Source organism: Anneissia japonica, unplaced genomic scaffold, assembly GCF_011630105.1.
Source record: "Anneissia japonica isolate Jap-2015-1 unplaced genomic scaffold, ASM1163010v1 scaffold287778_len1315358_cov176, whole genome shotgun sequence".
Taxonomy (NCBI): domain Eukaryota; kingdom Metazoa; phylum Echinodermata; class Crinoidea; order Comatulida; family Comatulidae; genus Anneissia; species Anneissia japonica.
The window spans coordinates 861,196-878,887 of NW_022702824.1; the positions used below are offsets into that span (position 1 = coordinate 861,196).

At 35.2% G+C, this 17,692-nt stretch overlaps 1 protein-coding gene across 2 annotated transcripts in view; it reads left to right on the top strand.

Annotated features, from left to right (window-relative positions):
- The window catches only part of LOC117104032 (urea-proton symporter DUR3-like), a 37,453-nt gene extending 25,386 nt beyond the window's left edge, over positions 1-12,067 (top strand). For both annotated transcript variants that reach the window (XM_033244682.1, XM_033244683.1), the window contains 7 exons: positions 1,507-1,719; positions 3,744-3,863; positions 6,725-6,931; positions 7,179-7,467; positions 7,961-8,123; positions 8,286-8,674; positions 9,432-12,067. In XM_033244682.1, coding sequence (XP_033100573.1) covers positions 1,507-1,719; positions 3,744-3,863; positions 6,725-6,931; positions 7,179-7,467; positions 7,961-8,123; positions 8,286-8,674; positions 9,432-9,855 — 1,805 coding nt within the window. In that variant the 3' untranslated portion in view covers positions 9,856-12,067. The remainder of the gene's footprint in view (positions 1-1,506; positions 1,720-3,743; positions 3,864-6,724; positions 6,932-7,178; positions 7,468-7,960; positions 8,124-8,285; positions 8,675-9,431) is intronic.
- Positions 12,068-17,692: the final 5,625 nt, after the last annotated feature.

Here is a 17,692-nt window from a genome sequence, read left to right on the forward strand (position 1 = left end):
ATATATATATATATATATATATATATATAGGATTGTCTAATCGATACGTTTAAAAATATTGAAATTTTGTAGAATAAGATGGTGATTAAAATCCGAAAAAACAGCAGATAAACCAACTTCCTTCTTCAAGGCCTCACTAACATCTAAAGATCAAAATATGTGCATACATGTACGTATTACAGTAATCTATTTTTAACATGTGATTCGTGAGTTACTGTATTAATTGCAATGCTATTGAAGGAGAACGAAATAAATAATTTGCAAGCGAGTGAGAGTTTGATGTAACGCTTTAAAGATATGCATCATGGTTCCATCAATACCACACAAAAATCTCTCGGGACCTCTAGCATTTCGCATGTTCGTAGGCTTACGCGTACAGAGTTTGCTCAGTCGTCGGCTAAACAACTGGTGGTAGCCACTGTGTGTGCTCCGAACCGTGAAGATATCAGGTCTCCAGTTCAATTCCATCGCTGTTCTTCTTGCGTTGAAGGACTGAAATGCATAACGCACGTCGGATGAGACGTTTAAGCCGTTGGTCCCGTGTGTTTATGGCACAGGTGCATATTAAAGAACTTACTACACTCTTCGGAAAAGAGTAGGCTAGGGGATTGTCTACCGGTATACTGCCCAATCACTTCCATAACGACCTCCTACTGTTTTCCTCGGTGGTGTTTACACCGAATAAATCCATCCGTGTTCCATGTTGTCGGGCGCAACGTGTTTCCATGGCAACTTTTTCTTAAAAGCTTATCAACTTTCCGAATGTTATTTGTACTACCAACATTTTATTTTGTCAGTTGGTCTACTGAACCGGAAAGTCTACTAAAATTCTTTCATTCTAAGCCTGGTTTCCATATAATCGCTACACAGTCGCTACAGCGTTTTCACTGCTAGTTTTCACTGCAATCGACGCAATCGGGAACGCTTCCCAATCAACTGACCAATCAGCGTCGCCAAAGAAGTCGGCGATAGCTTGTAGCGTGTTTTTTTTTTTTTTTTTTAATCGAAACCAGGCTTTTTTCAACCTAATCTTGAAGCTAAAACAGTGCACTCATTACAGAATATGGAATACAGAAATCTTTTTGTTGACAGAGCTCAATGAATAATATTAACAAAAAGCACAGTGAGGTAAAAATTGTACAGTATGTTAACATCAGTATTAGGCCTAAGCCTATAAAATATGATTACATATAAAATACACAAAAATTATTATTGATTATAAAATTAGAATGTAGTATTGACCTGCATTCTTTATTAAATATTATTAATTATTTATATAAAAATACTTATCTATAATTACAATTTACAGTTATAAAAATTGGCCTACCATATGCAATTTAAGACATAAAATTAAATTTAAAAAAAAAAACATTGAATGAAAAATAAATCGGATTTTTAAATCAAAAGTATCAACCATTCTATATTCTCCATGCATCATAGTGGTAGTACAAATAATAACATTTAATTTGCATTAAAAAAAATTGTAACTTATTTTTTTACTTACAGGTGGTACAGCTGTGATAATGAATTTGGTGCCGGGTTTTAGCCTCGAAATGGCTTCGCTCATCCTTGCAGCGATGATCGGCAGTTACACATTTATCGGAGGCCTGGGCGCTACATTTTACATGTCTTATTTCAATACTGGTATCATCTTTATTGGTTTACTTGTCTTTCTTACCAAAGTGTACGTCAGAGCCACGGATCCGGACTTTCCTCTTGGTATGTCACTTTCGCTTACCGTAATTGGCATCATCGACGCTCCATAGCCAAACACTTTTATTTTGGTGACCAGAAATTAAACTGGCTCCGGGTCTTTTAGATTCGATTGGAAAGCAACCGCTGTTCTCGAATTAGCACCCTCAAATTCTAGGTTTTAATAATGTGCAGTGTTTGAAATGCAAATTCCAATAATTTTACATAAGCTAATACACACCAAAGCGCCAGTTAAATAATCATTTAGTCTTAAACTAGTAGATAATAAAATAATTGGAATAGAACAACAAATAATCCATGAAAAAAAAAAAAACATGGTTTCCATGTACCTCGCTTTGTGAATAAACTAAGAAATGTGTTAAGGTGATCAATTCATTCCTACTAAAATGGAGATTAAAGTATAGAAGGTACAGAAAGTTTGGGAAACATTTGCTAATTGATGTTCTCCCACAAATGCACGTGTTTACGCCACTGGATCCCAGTGTCATTCAACGTATCTTTTATTTTTGTTACAACTTTTGCTGATGAAAATTACAATTAAAATCGGTCGTAGGTCAAGGCACACAAATAAACACATTCGACATAATATGCTATCCTCTTCAATTTTATAAAGCGTTATTTAGTAGTTGATTCTTACGGTTACAGTATCTGAATATGGCAACCAGTCTGAAATATTGATTGTAGAATTCTTAGTTTAAAACCGAGTAAAAAATATACGTACTGCTACGTTTTTAGACTTTTATTTGGTTTTCGGGTAAAAAATAAAAAAATTGCATTCCAATTCCGATTAGCAAGAACTTTGTGGCAAATACATGTAGAATTGTCATTTATAAAATACTATTTTTGCCATATTTAATTAACCTGTCTCTTATACACATCTAGATGTGTATAAGAGACAGATGCAAGATAATGAGAAATCCAGTCAAGGTCGCATCAAATTTATCGTATGTCTACACGAGAGTTATAGCGGGTGAGTTACATCGTTTATACACTGATATAAAAAGTTGAAGATTAAAATTATTTCTATTGATCTCATGATGATGTTTCAATAAAAGGAAGACGACAAAACAGAATTACATTAGGCAAGTGCCTGCCTGTGCTAGGCCTAGGGCCTGTCTCTTATACACATCTAGATGTGTATAAGAGACAGGAGTATATGTTCCATACGTGTTTGATCCAATGACCGGGGTAGCTTAGAGGCTTTATGCATTAATCGCTATATAAGATCGACATATTATTATTCTAAATTAAGAATTCTACAATCAATACTACATTAAAAACCTAATGAAATTATTCGAACAATCTGAAATAAATATAAATAATATGCATAAAATGAGTTTAGGCCCGTTGCCACCTGGCCCGTTGCCACCCGGCCTTTTGCCACCCGGCTTTTTACCACCGGGCCTTTGCTGCATAAAATTGTTTATTTAAATTTATATTCTTTGACCTTATAGATAGACATGCGCATGTGACCTTAGCTAGACATGCGCATGTATATTGTATTATGAACAACGGGAATGTGATGGATCACAGAATTAAGTGCATTGGTTATTAATAAGCTTAATGGAATGCGAATGTTGATAATGTGTTGTTTCGCAAGGCTAACAAAACGATGTCCATATGAACATTTTATAACTGAAATATTTGCACATAGACGTAGCAATTTGAAAACAAAACTCTTATATAACCCGATGATCCATCGGTGTTTAACTGTACTATAAGTTCTGCTAATTTTGTAATGTTTTACAGGAATATTAATCAAGAAGCTTACAAGAGCAGAAAACGTGATAGATTAAAGTTATATAATGAAAATACAATAAAGACAATCCGTCATCTGTATGCAATTTCGAAATAACAATAACCGTACACGAATACAATTTGTAACTCATTCAAAATTGTTTTCAATTTGTGGTGTTGAATGTTTTATTAATGGTGTTAGATTAATAAAGTTTTGTGATTTCGAAGTTGCTTTATTAATTTTACGGATGATTGAAGCTAAACTCTAAACATATTTTCCTAATATATTTCAGGCTCTGTTGATTCGGTTTATGAATACATTACCTGTGGTGAAGTTACAGCTAATTCAAACGAGAGATATTTCTCCTTTTTGTCTACTAATGGTCTCATGTTTGGTATAATAAATCTTGTTGGTAAGTATCAATGAAACACATTTTAGCTTGGAATATATCGAACATGTAAGTAGGTATAGTTTGTTCGTTAGTCAAAAATGAAAAATATTTAAAGTGTCACTTTGAATATTGCTACATAGAGGGCACTGTATGGATTTTAAACTGCCAAACTTCTTAAATATTTTCTCCAAATATCCACCTTCAGTCGTGCCAGAAACATTTACATTGGGTTGGGTGTGGGGGGGGGGGGGCACAAATCAAGATAATGGAAATAAGACATTAACCTACACTGAAAAACTTAGTAAAAGTGTTCTATCCAACAATCTTCTTTTCTTTGTCTTAACAACATACACATCCGTAAATAGAACTTGTTTTATTCTGGTAATTAAATTTACTGGTGTAGGCCTTTTACTATACGCTGTGTCCACTAGCCACTTTTTTGACTAACGACAAGTTGTATTTATTCTTTCCAGTCGGTCACAAGTGAACTGATTTTAAAAGCCTATAATACTCTGTCCACACTAACAACTTTTCTGTGACAAGTAACTGGGTTTTGTCCATTAAGGGCAGTTTGGCGCATGCGCAGTGGTTGTGGTTCTGCTTCTCAACCTTGAGATTAGAGGTTCAATCCCTCGCTGTGCATTTCTCTTGTTAAGGCACTGTACCTACGGTTGTCTCTCTCCACCAAGGAGTACAAGTGGGTACCTGGTGGTAGGCTCAAATAAAATGCGCTGATTACAGCTGCAACATTATGGAATTCTCCCCAGGGGAGCTGAGTATGTCTTCCATATGTTATTGATCCAATGACTGGGGGTAATAATGTGGAGCGCTTCGAGGCCTTGTTGGCATATTATTATATGGGTTATGATTATGTGATCACATCACATTGAGCAAATCACAGGAATTCGTCACTTAAAACTTGATAGTGTGAAAGAACATAAAACTACACAGTTTTAATTTTTTTGTGGTTCCTATGTTTTATAAGGAATATACGTACTAGTTTAATAACAATTTTACTAATTTTACTAGATAATTTTAAGATATTTATTTAAGGTACTAATTGGTTTAATGTATAAATAATGTAATTCATCCCTATTTTGTCAGTATATTAATCTGTTCCAAAATATCGACAACGTTTATTATTGTATTGTTTTGTAATGCGAATTCTTCGTAAAAGAAGAAATCCTTTGCTAAGTCAATACCATTCATTCTTCAATGTTTTTAGCTCTCTTTATAGATTACGAAACGAATCATACATTAATGTGATTTCATTACTAAAATTTGAATTCCTGCATATAATTGGACGATGTAGCACGCATAAATTCGAAAGAGAGTTAAATGCATTAATTTGATAATTATGTATATTTTGAATGTGCACATTTTATCTGAAATTGGATACAGGGTGCACACGTGTGTACCGGTATACGTTTTGGAAGGCGTACAAGATTTAACTCACACTCTGGGTGAGATGTAAATTCATTGTTTTAAATGTTCTTTTGTTCTATTTTGAATAACTTATTAAATGATTGTTAGTGAGAATGACACGTAGGCCTGTGTGACGAGTGAGCTTAACTAACAACAAACTACCGTACTGAAGTATGTGCTGATGTTAATGTCAGAGATGTGGGTTAATGAGGAGGGAAGATGATGAGGGAATGATGGGAAGATCTCAACAACTATAAGTATTTCGTCGGCGTTAAGTGGAAGAAAGGATTATACATATCTACGTTATTGAATTTTGTTACGTTATCCATCTGTATTCTGCACCTACTAAGTTCCTTTCAGTGAAGGGCTGTTGGATTTTGACACCGGAAAAGTGACGTTCTTTCCGTTTGGACGTCCAAGCACCACTGCTACTACTTTGAGAGGCGTGACAAGTCGGCAGACATACCGTCGGTAATTGAATCACAAAGCCACAATGACCGAACGAGTTAAGGCACTCTTTTGTGCTTAACGTCAAAACATGTTTTGTTTTCCATCCCTTCTTATAAACACCATTATCATCATATTACATAGATAATTAAGCACTATATTTACATAATGTCCTTAAAACGCCCAACGTTATGTTATGAGGTTCCAAGAGAATTAAGGCATAATTTGTAAATTTGTTTAAACTGTTTTTGATGTAACTTGAGGTTCTCAGTAGCTATTGCTTTATTATGAGCCTGCTTGAATTTGCATATTACTTTCATCAGAAATCACCAACTATTATATACAAACACTTTTGAAATAATATATTAGGGATATTATTCCTCCTGTATTTTTACATTTGACATGTATGTTATTATTAAATAAAAAGTGATTTGAAAACAACAACGACATCTGCAAACTGTGACGATGCAGTTACCGCTAATTTCCCTTTAAGTCACAAGATGTGTTTAAAAAAATCAATGTTCGATAGTTATTCAGGAGGAAAGTACTGTAGTTTACTTCTCTTCCCTTCAGGTCAAAATGATTGACAAAATCATGAAATCTTACGTCATGTTCTGTAGTTACTTTCATGCACTTCTTTTTCCCATTCTAAATTATGTTTTCAGGAAACCTAATCATTAAAAAAGACCAACTAAACTAACCATTTATCCTGTTTGACAATGTCAAATCTGTAGATAGTTTGAGATGTTATAATGTTTATCAATCATGTTTCTATTACATATTATGCACATTTAACTATACTATGCTACTAAAATCTTATTTTGCTACGATTGCGTTCACTTATTACTATTCAAACATTCCACCGTCGTACTTAATGATTTTTTGTAGGAGAAAGTCCCAATTATTTGATCTTCCTTATTTTAGATTAGTGGGCTTTATTATTGCTTTTACATTAAAAAAAAGTATTGTGTTCATGCCATGATAACATAGTCTATTACTACTACTTGTAGGAAACTTTGGAACGGTGTTTGTTGACCAGTCCTACTGGCAGAGTGGCGTAGCGGCTAAGCCTAAGCAAGGCATGTGGGGCTTCATCTCTGGAGGCCTTGTCTGGTTTGCAATCCCATTCACCTTTGCTGCTACCATGGGCTTTTCATTTTTGGCCCTTAGCTCTTTCAGTGGACAGCAGCTGATCTCCGATGATGAAATCACCCAAGGTAATTGTACAATACCTCTTTGTTTGAAACATTGTAATTGCCATATGTTTTGTGCGTCAGACCTATATAATTATTTAACATGATCAGTAGAATGACCGAAGCCATGGGAAATAGTTTAGAGATATTATTAACGGATATTCTTGAGAGGCAGATTACATTACAATATGAAGTTTACATGTTATTCAGTTTAAAATTTTACAATGTGGTTTAGCACATTTTGACAAATATGTTAACAAATTGTTCCCAGGACTAGTTGCCCCAACAGTTGCCCGAGCATTGATGGGCTACTACGGTGAAGTGTTGATGTTTATCATCATACTGATGGCCGTGACGTCGACAGGATCAGCAGAAGTTATCGCCATAACATCAATATTGGTGTACGATCTCTACAAGATTCACTGGAGACCATACAAGGTGTTGGATAACTGCAACGAATGCGAGATCTGTGGAAAGAACCGTGGACGTAAAGCCAAAGATTCTAACCAGTGCGTGTGTGTGAAGAAGTCTGAATGTGTGTATTGCATCACTGATGACAGGTAAATACGGTTGACACTTATCTTCTTCCATCAAGCCTTTTTTGTGTTATAGTATCTGAATGTAACATCACAGTCGATACTATTTATAAACTAGTTCAAAGTAAGGTAAAGATATGAGAATAACCCATAACTCGTAGCGTCATTGTGCTAATTGTGTATGGTCGTGGTTCTTGCAGCCATAGTTATTATTAGCGCCCCTGGATCTAGGCTGGTTTCTCTAGATATTTTGGACGAAAATTGAACCGTTTAACAACTGTATTTTACTTTTGACTAAGCTATTTTTTTTATGTTCTACCCCGATTTGGGTAACACGACCCCGCAGTACAGATGTGTATAAGAGACAGCCTGTCTTACCGCTCGGGCACTCGATGATTTGATTGATCAGTAAATGCTGTAAATATCACCTAGGGCTATGTGCAGATGTTATTTCATTCTAGTTTTATGGCAGTATAACAAAAGCAAGTTTGCGCTAAAGACATATTTTATGTTACAGCCTCCGCAATTCATGCAAAGATGCCGTCAAACCAGCATACAAATGTACTGTGCATGGTGACTATAGATCATATCTCGACTTCCTGGGAGACAAACGTGATTGGTGCGTGGTGATGGTGTCACTCGCCAACGTTCCCATTACGTTGGTGTTTGATTTACTAGATGTTAGTACATTCTTTTCTACAATTGTACTTGCTAATTTCATTAATGCAGTCGAATTAAATTAAGAAATTATTTAGTGACCATGCTTTTTGTGTGTCCGTTTCTTGCCCTGATTTACTGTATTGTAAAAATAACAATTTGGTGTTTTTTCTGCATATATTTAGTTGAAGATGGGATGGTTGTATACATTCATGGGTATCCCAATTGCCTCAGCTGTGGTACCTATCATCCTCAGTGTTACATGGGGAAGACTAACCGGGGCCGGCATGACGATTGGTGCTATTGGTGGAATGATATTAGGTGTAGTAACGCTACTTGTTACGTCATGCTTAGAAGACGGTGGACTTCGTAATGGACACTTCTTCGAAAATACCGGCAAAGAATTCAATATGTTGATGGGTAACATTGCGGCTATCGTCGCAGGCGCTGTCTTTTGCGTGGCCACATCGTTAATCAAACAGAAGCCTTTGACAGAAGAAGAGGAAGAGGAGGTTTGGGAGAAGACACGTGACATTGACAATCCGCTGATGCCATGGAGTGAACACTACACCAGGTGAGAATCAAAATGGAGTAAATAAACATTTTTTTAGTACAGTAATTGCTGTCTCATGAACTAATATTAATAAGTAATTTCCTTATATATTTAAAGTGATTCAATTTCCACACGGTTTTCAAGATAACAATGCCGTTTACCATTTTGGGTAATCAAGTGAATCAAAATTACCCCATAATGAATTTGATATTAATAGGTCCTAACGTGCGTTAAAGAAAGTAGAACATTTATCACAAACGACGACCGTATCTAGTCAACCTGCAATGGGTAAAAACGCAGTTGCTCAAAATTCTACGAGCATATATTGAGTTATGTGTAATATTGCTTGACAAGGACCATTATTGAAGACACAAAATATTCATCATAGTCTTAGTGTGACATATTAATAACAAAACGTAGTTATTAATACACATGCTATGCATCACACTATGCATCATGCATGCAAACTGCCGCGGCTGTGAACGAAGTGTTTCAAAATTAGTCTCAACGGATTACATACATTAATGAATAATTATTGTTCAAAGCAAAACGTTAGGGGTTGTTCACCCTTACCAATAAAGAAGTAATAATTAATATATAGGGGTGCGCAAGGTATTAGCAGACAATTGAATTTGAAACTTGTTTTTGTTAATGATGGATTGCAAAGTAAACCACGGTATTAATGAGCAACATAATAATTACAGTACTGTGTATTTTTTTCTCTCTCTTCTGTAGTTAAACCACCATAAATAACTCTTGTTTCTTTTGTTTACCACAGAGAGTTCAACATCCCAATACATCTTAGCACAGACCGCCCAACTCTCGCTCAAATGAAGCAAGTGTTTAGAAAGACCAAGATGGTCTCAATTGGTATAAGTATAGTTCTGTCCATTATCCTTGTCATCATTTGGCCGGCAGTCATGGCTTCACTTGGAGATCTCTCTTTAGGCGAGTTTACGTTCTGGATTGGGTTATCTCAGGCATGGGCCTACACAGCGGCAACTTTCATCATCATTGTACCATTGGCACTTGAATTGCACGATATATATGTGCACTACAAGAGGTTAAAATATGGAGTGAAAAGAGAGGATAGAAATGGGGTGGAGTTGGGAGACAAGGACAAAGATCACACAACGAACTCGGAATCGCAAGGATTCTTACAACAGAATGGTGACACATCCAAAAAAGAACCATTGGCTTAATTTTGATAATCGCATTGAATTGTACCACAATTCCGAAATTGTACTACAAAGTATTTGCACTGAGGCAGATATGTAGGCTGCTGACTTGTGCTATGCCCACGAGTACTAGGGACAACTTGTACAGCGGTTCCACTTGTGCTAATGGCCGCTTGTGTACTAAGGCAGATATGTACTATGGCCAACTTTTTCTAAAGTTTTGGTTTAATTATATTTTAATTTATGGGGTTCCACTTTGAAGATTCAAAAACAGTATAATACAGTATTATAGAAATAAATTACTTAAAACAACTTAATAACTTTCAAAAATTAGGCCTACCATCGCAGCTTTAAAAAGATGTTAATTTTAAAAGGGGAAACCAGAGATAACTCATAGAGAGAACCGCTTGATTATAATGTGGTCTCATTCTTATCCTACTCTACAAAACCCTTGCAAGAAAAGCAAAATAATGATAAAAGTTAAAAATAAAGGGGGAAAACATGGTAATGTAAAGCATCATCACGCAATCATTCATTCTATTTTAACAAAAGATTAGCTAGCAAGATAAATTTAGACCTACTTGAAACATTTCTCAGACTTTGGCAAGTTTAACTTCTTGGACAAGAGCATTCCATTTCTTACCATTAACATTAGAGAAATAAACATATTTGGAATCTATACATTTTATGATTGGCTCCCGGAAATTCGCTGGACTGCTTTAGGTGTTATTAGTGGTTGTCACTGAGTGCCCAGTCTAGTTGATAGGTACGGAAATGTATTATTGAAAATCCGTATTTTAATTTATTCACATTGTATAAACTTAAAGCAGTGTAAACAACAAAATTTTGGACGGAAATTTCAACTTGAACTACTGAAATTTGCTTTCGATATTTAAGGCAGGTGATTATGGCCGTATAAACTTAAACGTAATGTAAACAATAACAATTTATATAAAACTCGCATTGTAAATCAATCATATTACTATCAGCGAATTAATTGGCACTATGCAATACTTAAGATATAATAAATCTATATATTCCTAGTTCATTAAGATATTTTGGACGAAAATTGAACCGTTTAACAACTGTATTTTACTTTTGACTAAGCTATTTTTTTTATGTTCTACCCCGATTTGGGTAACACGACCCCGCAGTACTAGGCATATGTAGTCTTTGAGTGGTTTGTAACAAGCACGTACATAAAATATACGAGGCACATGAATATAGGATTGAATAGGGTGAAGCACGGTGGAGACTGAAATAATTACAGTATTTTAATAGTTATAAAGTTGAAAATTAATCCCTTGATGTAATGATTTTAAATTTTAATATTTGTTTGAAGCTGCTGACATTTTGTATTTACTTGAAGATATGCTTTATAAAATTCCAGAGCAAACGGCTCAAAACTTTGAAAGGAGTCCTCTGCGAACGGTGAGGTTTCCACAATGGGAGTATTTTTCACTCTGCAGTGGGTTAGATCTTAGCTCTGCAAGTGATAGTGGTCTTTACTCTATAGTGGTTTCACTCTCAATGGGATTGATCGTTATTCGGTGTGAGAGACCATTACTTTACAGAGAGAAAGCTTTTGCATTCTGTTCTCTTCATCAGAGAGAGCGGACATAAACTCGGCATCGTTCGTAAGCTCTCGTAGTCGTCTAGATTCTAGGACGTCGATGTCCAGAGAACGTAGGACGGTCACGGATGAGTAAATTTGTTCTGACGTCACGTCCTCGCGCAAATCGAAAGCTCTCTAATATGTACTGTAATACTTAAAACTTTGTAACTTTATATCGTTATTTACATTTGAGTGACTTGTTATACTTATTCATTAGATATCGTAGTGTAAGTTTTTTTTTTTTTTTTTTTTTTTATTTCAACACTGTTTCTTAAGTAAATAACACCGGTAACCATGTTAAAAGGCGTCAAAAATGTTATGAAGGTAGTTTACCCCTCCCCTTACCATGGTTGGCATCGGTTCTAAGTACTCTGTCTTTTATCACCGCGCTTTATGATACACGTAAATAATCGTTTACAAATAATCTTCGAAGGGAGGATACCTCAAAGCAATATGTTTAGTTCAGCTTTTGCATAATTTGCGTGATACTTGGCTGATAGATTTTCGGATTTAAGCTCAGAGCTTGTAAAATATAACTTTCATACAGACTACCTCTTGTGAGGTAAACTTAATGTGTGCAATTGAGATGACATCATGCCTGAAGAAAAAACGAACTAAGAAGAAAATTATTGCTGCTTGTCATATACGCAAGAAGTTGTTTAAATAATCTAAAATAGGTCTAAAATAAATTCATTTACAGTTAGCAAAACAATATTCTCCTATATGCCAATTATAAAATATATGAGGGACTGGGGATATTTGTTGGAAGGGGATATTTTTTTTTTTTTGTGTGGGGGTTGGATAAATACAATATTAAAGCGATTTCTATTGTAAATATATCTACACAGTGAAAATTTAACATAGAATATGTAGCTTTTTGTATATAATATACAATAGAATGCAAGGAAGAAGCCAGTTGTAAGATGCGGGGACCATTGTTGTATTTAATTACTATTTTTATTTATCATTATTGATTATTATATATTTTCTTTTATTATAATTACTATTTATTACTTTTATTATTATTATTAATATCATGCATATACTGTACAGTAAAAGATTATTTAGCTATGCATTTTCTCCTGGTTAGCCCTTAGGTGGTACATGGTGTATGTATACATTGTAGTTAACCAGTAACCAGGTCTGTATCAAAACAGTTTTATGTACGATACAGCTTGTTATTAAATCATGGAGTATTTATTTAAAAAAATATATGGACGATCCGTCCCAAGTAATGCACTATAATACTTTCTGACACTTTTTGGTTTACTTACTATTGGCCATTTTTATCCTTCACGTTGTAATAAGTTTTACTTGATTGTTTGAATTGAAATAAAACATGGTCAACACAGATAAATACAGACGTTTGTGTTCATTTCTGAATCTATTCGACAACATATACAACACAATGTACTGCGGTAATTGAATCATAATAAAGTAGTAAAGACAGGTGTTACATCGCGAAGATAAACATAACAGTTGTTACATCTGTCTAAAAATGAATCGCATATCACAACCTCATAAACATTCAGTGATTTATATTTTATGGTACATTGGTGTACAGTAGCGATAATATCTTTCAATTAATCAAATTGGATCATATAATTTGAAACAGCTTTCTGATCTGACCGTTACTACTTAGAGTAGGACTGCTAGTCAGACGTTGCTGTTCTAAAATGCCTTGGCTGCTTATAGCCAAAACTTAGTGACAATTTGTGGTTGTGTGACAATGTTCAAATGACCTGCCAGAGTTAGCATAGAAAGCGAGTTTTTATGAAATGCTGAGAGTCCTTGGTTTTTGTTTTTTTTAAAGTCTTTTAACAAAACAGAAACAAAATATACAGTATATCATCAGATGTCATATACAGTCTCAATGTTTTATTGCGCATGCCTGGTAGCGTCATCTAAATTATAGAGCACTGCTAAACGGGCGTTGATCTCTACAGTACATTTGGCAACATATATACAACATACAGCACCTTCTTTTTTGTGTACTGTACGTCGTTAAATCACATAAAAGCAAAATAATATAGATTGAAAACAAACCCCTACAAAATGCTGACAACGTAAATGAGTCACAATACTTATATACTTATATAATTATATATACAGTATATATATATATATATATATATATATATATATATATAAATTTAATGGCAAATGGGATAAACCCATAAAAACAACGAGCAGCCACATAAATGCAAATAATGATAATATAAAGTTTAAACGGAACAGTAGAGAAAATCCGATATATATATATATATATGTGTGTGTGTGTGTGGGTGTGTGTTTTAATAACAAGAAAAACCATTCAGATACCAACTTATAAAGAAATATCAGATGAAGTGCATTGCCATGGAGACAAGCAATTCAACCAGGTTCTGACTCGGGCCGACTCACAACCTTTCGAATGGAATGGAAGCCGCCCCAGGCCTTATACTGTGAAACACATATCAATATTAAATTGCTTTTTCAATTATACCTACAATATGACGTAGAACATTTCAACTGACACATTTTTGATATTTTGGATAACTAAATCATATTTTTGATAGATGAAAACATTTCTCGTAAATTTTCCTTAATGACACATAATGCAATAAATTATTATATATTTTATATAACTTTTTTTCATAATTTTTCCAACTAAATTCTTAGATTTTTGATAGATTAAATTTATTTCATATATTTTTCCAAATGTCTATTTAATACAATAAATTATTATCTTATTTTTATTATTCCTTTTTTTTGTAAAGTGATAATAATAATAAAATAATAATAATAATAATAATAATAATAATAATAATAATAATAATAATAATAATAATAATAATAATAATAATAATAATAATAATAATAATAATAATAATAATAATAATAATAATAGCAATATCAACGGCGACGACAGCGGCGATGGGCACAATGAAACCGAAGGAGACGAAAACGAGGACGACAATAATAATGATGATTACAAAATGGTCGAAGAGGCGGATCCAGAATTTCATAAGATCGAGGGGCACCAGTTTCATATAGGCGTAAATTATACAGATAAATAAGTATCCAATAATGTTATATATGTCCAGATTATGATGTTACGAAATAGTGTAACATTTAATATTTGTATGTCATATTTCGTTAATGTTTCTGTTAAAAAAGAAAAGACGACAGCGGCAAAACCGGAGGGCTGCTGTCCGTGCCTTACCGTAAATACTCCCCCCACTGTAGCCTACATTTAATATAAAGTGCATTTTTCGTATAATTGTTATTGTTTTCAATCATTTTTATCTCACACAGGATTCATGCTTTAAGCAATCTTTAAATCAATAAACATCAACGTCACAATTCCGCAACTCGAAATTATTGACAGACATCCAAATAGCAAACACTTCAGGTTACATTATCGTGTAGCCTAAGTAGTATTTTAGAGAACAGCGTAGCACAGCAGTCAATGCATGATGGAAAAGTGAGGGGGCGTTAATTGGGTTAGAAGGGGCTCTACCTAGGTTGGAAGGAGAGGTGAGATGATTTTTAATTACTTGATTAGGCCATATATCCTTTTGCCAGAAGACGTCCAGTAAGGGCGAACTACTTTATCTGAGGCCTTTTTTTTCTCGCGCTTTCTTTCTTTTTTTGTTGTTGTGTGTTCATTGTTTACAATATTTCTGAAAATTAAATAATTCGGAGTATTTTTAAAAATCTGAAATCAAATAAACTTCTCAAACCAGTAGGCCGATATTGTCGGACCTCTGTATCAGAGCTTCACCACTGGAACCAGGGTCTGGCCTGCAGGGGTCCCCGCACTGTTCTCCATTGGGGGAAAATCCCTCTTCTTTAAGTTCATCGTTAAATAATGTACTCGCAGCGTCACTGTGCTGAATTGCATATGAACGTAGTCCGTGACTACTTTAAGTCTGGTGTCCATAAAAAGATCGCTACACACACTATCGCCGAGTCCTTTGGCGACGCTGATTGGTCAGTTGAATCGAGAAGCGTTCCCGATTATGTCAGGGACAGCTACGCAGTGCAAGGATTGCAGCGAAAACGCCGTAGCGGCTGTGTAGCGATTCTATGGAAACCAGGCTTTGGAAGCCATATAGAGACGCTTAGTTCAAATCATTCCACGACGGGGCTGACAATGAACAATAAAAGTACACACGGACTAGATGTGTACACATGGGATTCTCGGTATAATCCTTATCCATGGGCGAGGAGTGGCTCGAAGCAGCACCGATGTTAAGGCTGTAGTTAACGGCGGCGATGATCATAATCATCATCACTTATGTTGTTGTGAAATTATCGCCATAATACATCATATACCGTACTGTAAAAGCTTATTCAGCATAATCTATGCATTTTCTTCTTCTTCCCTCAGGCAGTAATGTGCATGTAATCAACGTAAATTACCAACTAAGGTATTCCATGTATGTATTATACAGCGTTATATGTAGTAGCCGATGGTAGAAACATGTGGACGCAGTGGCAGATCCAGGGGGAGGGAAGGAGCACACACAGGGTTGGCGCCATGAAGTGCCCAATGGGGGTGGGGGCCAAAGTCATCGACGATGAGGGAAGGGGGAGGGGGGTTGGATGTCCCCGATGAGAGCAAAGTGGGTGTGATCGGGTGTCGCTCAAAATCATTCCAAAGTGGTCCAGGAGGGCAAAGCCCCGAAAATGTGACAATTTAGGGGTTTAATAGGGTTATTTAATCGATTTTAGAGTCTATATGTACAAAATACTGTACATATAATTTTTTTTCTCTCCCGGCCAACGAATTGTAGTTTTTCTCCCCCACCGGGTAAGGGGAGGGGGAGAGCTCCCCAGATCGGGGTCCTGTCCCCCACTGGCGCAACCCCTGAGCACTCACCCTGCCCCACACCCAATCATTTAGAAATAGCTAAAATTTCGAAGCTGCTGGACTAACACACATAGGGGTAGATCCCGGGGGGATGGGGAGATATATCCCCCCCAATATTTGACAAGGGGGATGGTCCATTATATCATCCCCCAATATTTTGACTATGTATGAGATCAAATTGAGCTTTACACACTTCAAAAGACTGTCACAGAAATAACTTGCACTGTCTTATGCGCTTACAAAGATGAAAATTAGCATAATGTATTAATGTTGATAACAAAATTATTTTATCTGGTACCAATCTCTCTTTTTTCCTTAGATGTTAGATGTGCTTGCAAAGAGAGCCACATTTTACACTGAAGGGTGTGTACGACATCAGTAATTTTGTCAATTTCAAGAATGTTTAAGGTTATATCGGTTGATGAGGAATTTATTGATTAGGCCTATAATAGCAAATTGCATCAATTTATTTTGCAAATACAAGGTTTCCAGCTTCAAAGGGGGGCACATCCCGTGTCCGCACAAGGGCACACATTGGCGCTAACACCAGGCGCGTAACAGGGGTCTTGGGTCACAGTGGGTATTTATTTTTTAATTTTATTATTTCAACCATCTTTAAAGAGGGTAACACTTCTAGTTTAGCCCAGTTAGGTTACGGTAACTGATATTCAGGGGCCCTCTCTAATAAAATTAAAGAACAGTACAAACAACATCATTACAACATAATAATGATAATAATAATAATAATAATAATAATAATAATAATAATAACATACACCCCACTCCCCATATAGAAAACAATACTACATAGGGCTTATCTTATTTATAATATAGGCCACACACGTGTGTTTGAAACTAAATATAAGCATTTTCATCATGGTTTTATTTATTACAAACATATTCTTTCACCATCTATACACATTGTGACCCTTCTTTTAGGTTAAAATGATCTAACTTAAATTTGTCTTTCTTGAGTTTGGGACTATTGTGTGTATAAATAACTTAAAAGGATAAAACTAAAAAAAGCCTTAAAAAATGCGCGCCAAGCGCGCAAAATATTTTTGTGTTTTAATTCGAATTTCGTTGGAATTGATGAAAACTCCCTAAAATTTGCAATTTATAGAGGAAATTGGCCTACCGTAACAAGAAATGCGCGCAAAGAATTTGAGAATTTTAGGCACTTTCAGAAGATGCATTTGTCAAGGGGTGGGGAAAGATTTTCCAAAGAAGGATATTTTCCCCTTGTCCCCCGGTGTTTTTAATTCTAATTTCGTTGGAATTGATCAAAACTCCCTAAAATGTGCAATTTTTAGAGGAAATTGGGCCATGTTAACAAGAAATGCGCGCGAAATTTGAGGTTTTTAGGCACTTTCAGGGGATGAAAAGGG